Below are 10000 nucleotides of genomic sequence, written 5' to 3' on the forward strand. Positions count from 1 at the left end.
ATATATATATATATATATATACATATATATATATTTCCCCTTTCCTACGTTTTAATTTCGCTTCAAGTGATGATTATCCATGTGACATTCAAATATGCATACTGTAGGTACATACCACACACAGAAACACACACGCACACGTCTTACAATATATTTCTACCATGAATGGAAACGTTAACCCAACCGGTAATGGCAAGCTTATCCAACCCCTAAAGCCCAAATATTGAAACCAAGAAGAAAGGCGAGGTCTGAGACTCACGGAAGGAATGAACTTACGACCAAAGGTCAGCTTCCTTTCTCCTCTTCTTCTTACATCTCAAAATTTAGGCTCCCACTCTACCTCACCCTTCATTCTCTCCCCCACCTTTTTACAACCCTCGACATCCTGTCCTCCTCCTCCTTCTCCTCGTCTTATTTCATCACTTCCACTTAACTCTTTCTCCGCTAGTCCCTGCAATCAACAAACACATCCACTTTGTCCATTGCATTTCTTGTTACAAACGCTCTCAAGCTTTTCTTCCGGACATTTGTAGGTTTTCGTTTTCTGTTCCTTTCTTCCTCACGAAACTCAGGTAATCTTTTGACTAATATCTGTTCATTCTCTACACCTGCTTGTTCCACATCAGCAGGACACTATTGATCTTTTTTTTTTTTTTGTCTTTCTCTCTAAATGCACCTCTTCCCTGTACTTTTTCGTTCTCGTCTTGTTTGCAACCTGGTCTATTCTCCTCATACCACACATATCCTACACCCAGCCTATTTACATTACGATTATCTTCTAGATATCACATCACCCACAAGTCACTTCAATACATGTATTCTAGTATACTTTCAACAAAAAACACTTTTTTCATTTGACATTTTCTCTTCCTCCACACTTTTTATTCATTTATCTTTTATCTCAGGATTTCATGCTGTATTTCGTTCTCCATAACCCAACCTGGAGATTTATCAACTCTTAAATTTCTACATGCCTTGATGATTTCCCACCCTCCTTCCCTCAATAACAATTTCTATAGCTCCCTCCTCTTTTTCTTATTCTCATCTCCTTACTCCCGTTGGAATTTCTCCTAGATTTTATTTGATATATTTTTTTTTTACATATTTTTCCAGAAACATATCTAGGGGTTGTCTGGGAGATGAACAGATAATATCCTGGCGTCAACCAGAATAAAAAGAAAAGTGCACACAAGGAATTAATGTGGCGGTTCTTCAGGTATGCTGAACACAAGACAGACCGTTTTTAGGACATCCCTTCCAGCCCCTTCCCCCATGTAGCTTGAGCGAAGCGGGTCCTAAAGATGGATGCTCATTCCCGTGGGTAGCTGGCGAGCGGTGACCCTTCCACGTTGCAACAGTGAATGATTTATCTAGTCCACTCTTTATTCGCAATTCGTGACTCCCGTCTCCAAGCGGTCATCTTCTGCCCCATTCATCACTAGCCATTGCCATACTACTTTTGGTTATGGGTATGAAGATATATGTGTATGCATGTATATTCATATGAGCTGATATCCACTAGGAACTTAAAAGCAGACACCAATAAATTTTAAAGTATATGCATATACGAGTATGTACATGTATGCGTGTATGTATTCACATATGTACTTATGTATTTTTATGTATCTATAAATATGATATATGCATATGTGTATATGTATGTATACATATGCACGTATTTATACATATACAGCTGCATGTGCGTGTGCACATTTTTGAAAGAGAGAAAGAGAGAGAGAGAGAGAGAGAGAGAGAGAGAGAGAGATAGAGAGAGAGAGAAGAGAGATAGATAGATAGATAGAGAGAGAGAGAGAGAGAAGGAGATTGCCAGCACTACTGCTGGTGAGTTACCTCTAAAAAAAATCACGGAAGGGATTCACAAAGAAGCTTCAAAAAGCTGGTCTAATGATCAATCCCCGTGGACATAGAGAACTGTTGGATCCCGTATCTTTCACATTCAGAGAACGGTCAATTGACCAAGTCAGAGTGTACTCTGTCTCTGAGAACTTGTTCTTGCAACGCGCTGTGGAGATTTATTACTTACCTTTTGCCACCAACGGTTCCATTCCTCAGAGGGCTTGCCACTAATCGACGCCCCTCGGTTAGTCTGTAAGCGAAAGGTCCTGGGTTAGCTTGGGAAGCAACTCAACACGCGTCAATGGGTGTTGATGGAGGGGTGAATTCAAGAGTTTGATAGAAATATTTCCCTGTGGTCTGTACTTGGGAAATTTTAAAAAACAGAAAGAATAATAAAGTAAATATGTTAAGATTATATAGAAAAATTGTGATATAATAGGAAAATATATCGAGAAACTAGATATTACGGGTGGTGAAACATTGTCTTCAATATGTTTCATTTTCCGGAGAATAACAAAGGAGAATTGTAGGAAATTAAAACAATCTGTTATAACAAATGAAGATCGAGGCAGATTAAAAGTCCAAGCGAAAGTTAATGATTTAAGTCTAACTAAAAGGATAATCATAGAGAAATTTTCACTGTTTAGAACAGTGACAGTTAAGTTGCATTATTCTGCACATTAATAAACATCGCACGGTAGAGTGGAGTGCATGCAATGGTGTAGTGGACATGCATTCGAGTAGTCTACAATAAGATTAATTAAATTAATGGTCATACTTTCCATCTACAACTCGTTAACGATATCGTCATCTGAAGTTTGACCATTCCTCTCATGCCCTTTGTAGCGCTTGATCAAAGCAGTATATCAGCAAATACGCCGGTGTTGGATGAGTTCAGACGGTTACATTACAGCTGCTTGTGCACCGAGTACTGATCTGCCGTGGGGGTACACAAATCACAACGCGAGGAACGTTTCGCTAACATGCATGACAAAAATTATTTCCGCATACTCATGAGGTAGGCTTAGTTCATGAGAAAACAATGGTTGGTATATTTGACAACCTGCGCGGCACATTTATGAGACAACGACTGCGCGGCTTTGGTTTAGGTATGGAGGACTTAGACGATTTGAAACAATCGAAGTAGCGAACTCATCATCTGAGACGCACGTATCCAACATTCAGAAAAAACGTACATTGCGTATTTAACATGCAACACGCCTTCTAAAATGTTCCTGTCATTATCTAATAATAGGCTGGAGCCGCTCAGACTAATTGGCCTAATCCGGTGAACGTTAAAGACCGGTTGATTGCTCCCTGTCCCTTCGACTACCCATGTGAAGGCGAAAGATGCGATGTAAGATATGATCATCACGTTGTATTCATGCCGCCGTCTGGAATGTGTCCTCGCCATGAAGACGCCTCGATACACGGAAGCAGCGGCGCCGTGATGGCCGTTATTTGGCGGGAAACGCCATCGTCGTCTTCATCGTAGCAGCAGCAGCAAGGATGGCCGAGTATGACTCACTCCCCATTGTCAGCTGTCCACGTGACATGGCCCACCCCTCCGCTCCAGGCCATTGCTCCAACGTGTTTATGTACCCTCGCAGTGTGTTCACCTCTGCAACTGAAGCGAGAAGAAAGTGTGCATGCGTGGAACTAACAAAAACAGATGTGAGTGAGGGAGTGCAGTAGAATACCGTCCTATATTAGGTGTGCATGATAGAGTGAGCAGACGGCCAACATACGCGAGCTCAGATGCCCTTTTGTTCGCTTACGCTGATATGCGTGTCAGTAAAAGTCCATAAGCATAACATTAACTCCCATTTCACGACTTCGTCCCTCTCATCACAATTGCATGAGATTTACTCCAGAATTTCACATGCTGTTACCATTTGTGGAGACACAGGGACTCAATGTTTTTACTGAAAATACTATATCGTGTGAAGAAAAATCTGGGATGGAAATTTTTTCAGATAAAATGGTGGAAAAACTTTGACCTGATTAATTAATTCTCTTGACCGTCTGAAGCGATCGAAATTATCATTATTTTTTATCATTATAATTACTGTTATTTTCTTAGCGTGTGTGGTCTTCCTTAGAATTGAAGTTTATTAACGTCTGGTTAGTTTGATTTAATTTTTTTCTATCTGGATAAAGCACGCGACATGACGTCATTAGCTTAAGGACTGCTGCCACCAGGAATGCTTGTCTTTTTTAATTTCTTTGTATTTCTTTGGCACTATTTACAGGTTGGCTTACGTGTATGTATTTAGTACTCTGAAAAGTTAAATGCTATTAATTCTGGATTAATTGATATGAGTGAAATCTTTTCATGATAAAAATCTTGACCCACCATGATATTCATTATTGGCCTCTCCTGATATATATATATATATATATATATATATATATATATATATATATATATATATATATATATATATATATATATCAAGATGCAGCGGATTATGATTGATTGCGCAATATCTACGTTGCAGATTCTACTCACCACTTTTCCGTATTAAGTTTTAGTTAATAAGTAATAATTTTTTTTTATTGATATAAGACAAGCTATTCATATTGTTCAAGAATGGGTGTTTTCTTCCACAAATGTTGAACGCATTATATAGGAATAGAAATTATTGTACATTGTTTATCGGCAGTTTGTAGACATAATCCATGAAATAAATTCCAAATTGTGAATGGGGAGTGTTTGTGTGTGAATGGTTTTGATGCAGCCCGAAGGAACTATCGGTGGTATTCCTAAAAAAATATTTCCTTATATAATTCTTATATACACCCTTGGAAGGGAAATATTTATATAAAGAAATATTTTTTTTTTCTTTTTTTGTAAGAATGCCACCGTAGGAATCTTACTGTGGTATTCTTAAAAAAAAAATATTTCCTTATGTAAATATTTCCCTTCTAAGAATTTATATAAGATTTATATACATATATATATATATATATATATATATATATATATATATTTTTTTTTTTTTTTTTTTTTTTTTTTTTTTTTTTTTTTTTTTTTTTAAGAATACCACCATTTCTGCCTTCTCTATTTTCCGCATGAGGGGACGGAGAGGGAATGGGGGACGCCGATTACGTGAAGCGGCCCTGCTGTGGATGTACTGTGTCTTGCTGCACTGCTTCTGACCCGGGCAGGCAGTGGGCGGGATACAGGGATGACCCATCATCCATGAGGAGCTTAGATGGGTGGGAGTGGGTACGGGTACGGGTACGTTGCATTTCTTTTCTCGGATATTTGTATCAAAGAAAACGGTGCTCAGCTTTGAGTCGATTTCTCTTCGTGGAGTAAAATAAAGCTACAAATACACAACATCTATATAAATTCTCTTATATCCGGGCCTCACATGAGCCTGGTGAGATTAGGAACCTGACAAACGATCTAGTATGACTTGGATGTAGTGCGAATTTCTCTTGTTTCTACTCCAACATCTTACAGTGATGATGGAAAGGGTGGTGGTGGTTGATGGAGGTAGTGTTTATGTGTGGGTAGGGGTGTTCGTGGGGGGTATGATGAAGACCTACTTCTTAGTTTCTTTCTTTTTTTAACGAGTCTCTGTACTAGATTAAACACTTATTAGTTCCGAACATAGATAATCCTTGATATGGCGTCATCATTACATACTTCACCCACCACCAGTCAAAAAAATCTATCGATATCCAGATTCTTCATCTTTCTATTCTCTTTTCTTCCCAACAATAGCACAACCCTGGAAAAGTGCATCTTGCCCTCGGGGAGCTAAATTTTTAGACTTTGTTGCAAAGGCTTTGGCTTCCTATGGACCAGGGACACGACAGATGAACGACAATACGAACGATCCCCTGCTGAAGCCGGAATTCAAATCTTTCCTTCCTCTGCCACAGCGACCCATCAATCCGTTGCCCCAGGTCTCTCTTGCAAGACCTGGGACAACATTATTACATTTTTATAGTTTTTATGTATTCATTTATTATCATTATGATTTTTTTTCGCATCCGACCTAGATATGGACCAAAAGGTCTCCTATCGGCATGCTCCGCCTTTGTAATCCTTTGAATCCTGCAGCCTCCAAGAAACCAGTCACAACCCCCGGTTCGGACCATAAGTAACTAAGAGGAAAAATTTCGTGTTGTTAGATAGAATGTAGAATGAGACTTCTGCATCTGGTGCTGTTGGAGTACATTCCCAGGCCAATTCTCTGTTGGTACTCTTTTATTGCATGGTTGATGACTTGAACACAGTCGTGTCAGTGTAGTTACTACTTGACGAAGTGATTTCCCAGTTGGGTTGATGACTGCGGAAACCTGTAGTATAGTATTTGGAATGCTTGTCTTGTGATCTGAGTGTGTAGGCTACATGTCTTAGAAAAGACATTTTCTAGGGTGCTGGGGGCAGGTTAATGTAGATGTTTGCTTTTTTTTTAGGGTGGAAAGGTACAACTCTTGCCTATTTATGTGCTATGAGAAGGATTTTGGTTTCTGAGTATAGATGTACCATGCTGTGGATACATAGATGTAGTTCTTATGAGTCCTTTGAATACAGTCATAAATGTCCACTTCTGCTAGCCACATTGATTGGACAAGAAGCCACACCCAATATTTCATAGAGTTATTGAAGCAGCATCACTGCTTATTGGACACTTAAAAACACGGGACATAAGTGCGACCCTTGATGATATGAGGAAGGACTTATTCTGAACCATGACATTAGAAATGGAAGTTAGTTTAGGTGTTGTTGTGAAAATTTCCACGACAGTCCCCTTAAAAAATACACTATTTTTTTTTAAACAGCTACTGAGGTTACTATTAATTTGCGATACTTGTTTATTTAGTTCAAAACACTTAGAATGATAGGAGCTATTTGATGATATAAGAACTGCATCAGTGAGACCAGCAAACAACTTTATATTTACCGATTATTCCTTAATGAAAATAGGCCAGTACGAAAAAATGTGGAACACATATAGTCAACAGTTTTTTATACTTTCCCTGCTCCCAGCACTAGCAACACATTTGCAAGATTTTTTTTGTTAGGTTAGGTGCGGTTGTGTTATTCTCCACCGCAACCCCCACCAAAAAAGTATAAATAAATAATAAATAAATAGAATAAATAAAAATACACATCTAAAAGTCGCAATTGACGTTACAATTAATTTACGGTATTTATTCATGGCATTCAACACACTAAGAATAATAGGAGCTATCCAATGATATAGATAAGAATTGCATCTGTGAGATTGAAATTCTTTCTTCATGTCCAGTCAGTGTGGGCATTTAGCTCAACTTTCAACACCGCCACCTGCAACATGCAGATCTGCATGAGGCACAATGTGGACCCGGCTTAACCCATTAAACTCCGATGACAAGATTCCTTGTCATTTGGTCAAATAAAACAAAAAATCATAAAACACCAAAATGTTTGATCAAACACCAGAAAAATATGACGTCAGTCCTCGCACGAAGCGAGGACTGACGTCATATTTTTCTGGTGTTTGATCAAACATTTTGGTGTTTTATGATTTTTTGTTTTATTTGACCAAATGACAAGGAATCTTGTCATCGGAGTTTAATGGGTTAAGCCTCTAAGGCTCTGTAGTTGACAATGAATGAATAAACCATATTTGAGTTGGACAACATTGTACTGTTTCAGCGCTTGGTAAATCCAAATGTGGTTTGGGAAAACGGATGGAAATAACACCCTTCATATGCAGTCTACCCTCGTAACGTGAGTCACTACGACATATTCCATAGCGGAAGCGTATAGTGGCTGGCATTTTTGAAAAGTTAGATTAAGTCGGATCCCGCCAAAATAGCCGATAAATGTGGACATATTTCTCACGAGAAAATGATTAGCGTAGCGAGGCATACAGATTAGAGTTTATCCGCAAGGGATTTCCCAGCGCAAAAACATGTGACGTCATATCAATATTTGTTTCTATTTTTAGGAACTGTACGGATTGCTATTAACCCATTAAACTCCGATGACAAGATGTCTTGTCATTTGGTCAAATAAAACAAAAAATCATAAAACACCAAAATGTTTGATCAAACACCAGAAAAATATGACGTCCGTCCTCGCTTCGCTCGCGAGCGAAGCGAGAACTGACGTCATATTTTTCTGGTGTTTGATCAAACATTTTGGTGTTTTATGATTTTTTGTTTTATTTGACCAAATGACAAGAATCTTGTCATTGGAGTTTAATGGGTTAACCACCTCCTTACCGGGTGACACACTCCCTTTGTCGCCTGACTGTCCAATTCATCTCCGAAGTCCTCCTTATGTAGCGACTTCTCTATGACTCAATCTCGGCCAATCCCTTCATCTCCGTGGCACCCCTTCGATGGCGAACGGGCTCAAATGCTCTTTCCACATCACCGCACAGCATTCCTTTCCTCCCTTCAACACCGATCTCTGTTCCTTTACAAAACTGCAACAGACGAAACGGCGCTGCCCAGCCACCCACCCACCTCTCCTCTGGGCGCCCTACCACCCTCTCCCCATCTGCTCTTCAAATTTACCTTTCTTTATAACGGCCGATCACGTTCCCGCCATGGGCGCGTCCGTCGCAGGGCAGAGCGTCGAGGCAACACTCTCTCTCCTCTTCCTCTAACTCCGTCTCCACCCCCTTCTCCTCGTCTAGTTTATCAGGAACATGAGATTTGATGTCGTTTTTCCAGCGTGAAATATGAACACAAGTTCGCTTGCCAGTATGCAGTGTTTCGTACGAAATCCATAAACTTTCCTTTCACGCCGATCTCTCAGTAAGACGACAGACTTCGCCGGTTCGTCTCCCTTCGCTGACACTGTATCTGCGGAGCCGACTCTTCTAGTAAGAGTCAACAGTAAGTAACCAAATATAAGATGTCTGCTGAGGGCATACCACACTGGCCATTGCCCTGTGTTTGCACATACAGTAATGGGCAAAGGTCTGCACGCATACACACACACGCACGCACCCACACATACACAGACGAACCTTCCATATCTATCTATCTATATGCCACAAGGACTCTTCCCCCATATTAGGGTCGTAGCCAGCCAAGGTCCCCAACCAACCCACTCACATCCATCACACACTGGTTTCCCTTTGATCACGGTTTCTCGTTGATGAAGGATCATCCTTGTCTCCTGCTGCCCACTGCCCAGTTCAGAAGCAAGGCACAGTACATCTACAGTAGGGCTTCACAGCTTCATTTGCACACACATGCAAACACACACACACACACACACACATATATATATATATGTGTGTGTATACACAGACGCGCGCGCGCGCGCACACACACACACACACATATATATATATATATATATATATATACATATACATGTTTGCTTATATATATATATATATATACATACATATATATATATTATACATACATAAATATACATATATATATATATATATATATATGTGTTTTGGGCAAAGTCTTTCTCGTAAACAATTCCTATTAAATGCCAAAGCACAAGTGGCGTCAATGATTTTAAGAGAACATTTCTCTAACTCTCTGTATTTCCTTTTCTCTTCATATTTCAAACTCTGAAGGAAATAGTAAAAGGCTTCAGAATGTTTGATTCATTTTACCGACAGCTGTTTCAACCATTACAAATGTTCATCTTCAGGGTAATACAATACATCAAGGCAAACATGGGTATATAAGGCCGAGTAAAAACGGCAGGGAGAGGTCACTCGTAAGGTGGGAATCTGTCTACCCATTTACACTATGAATATATATATATATATATATATATATATAATATATATATAATATATATATATATATATATATATATAATATATATATTATATATATTGTTGAGATATTCTGACAGGTTGACATAAGTGGAGTAGGAAATAAAGGAGTCTTACTCTTGAGTTTATTCCTAACTAGTTTCGCAGGTATGTTTTTTCAAAGCCTGCGCAACTAGTCAGGAATAAACTCAAGACTAAGACTCCTGTGTTTCCTACTCCACTTACGTCTTAAATATATATATATATATATATATATATATATATATATACATATATAAATATATATTTAAGACGTAAGTGAGTAGGAAACACAGGGAGTCTATAGTCTTGAGTTTATTCCTGACTTAGTTTCGCAGGCTTTGAAAAACATACCT

General features: G+C 39.0%; 1 protein-coding gene across 2 annotated transcripts in view; it reads right to left on the minus strand.

The window, feature by feature from the left end:
- Positions 1-10000, minus strand: part of LOC143040399 (uncharacterized) — a 135996-nt gene that overhangs the window by 19186 nt on the left and 106810 nt on the right. The window contains exon 2 of one of the 2 annotated variants that reach the window (XM_076211447.1): positions 2045-2107. The exons of the other annotated variant lie outside the window; for it this stretch is intronic. Within the exon in view, the coding sequence (XP_076067562.1) occupies positions 2045-2107 (63 nt within the window). The remainder of the gene's footprint in view (positions 1-2044; positions 2108-10000) is intronic. 2 annotated transcript variants of the gene reach the window in all.

The sequence above is a fragment of the Oratosquilla oratoria genome, chromosome 2, assembly GCF_046742065.1.
Source record: "Oratosquilla oratoria isolate Oo_2021 chromosome 2, ASM4674206v1, whole genome shotgun sequence".
Classification (NCBI taxonomy): Eukaryota; Metazoa; Arthropoda; class Malacostraca; order Stomatopoda; family Squillidae; genus Oratosquilla; species Oratosquilla oratoria.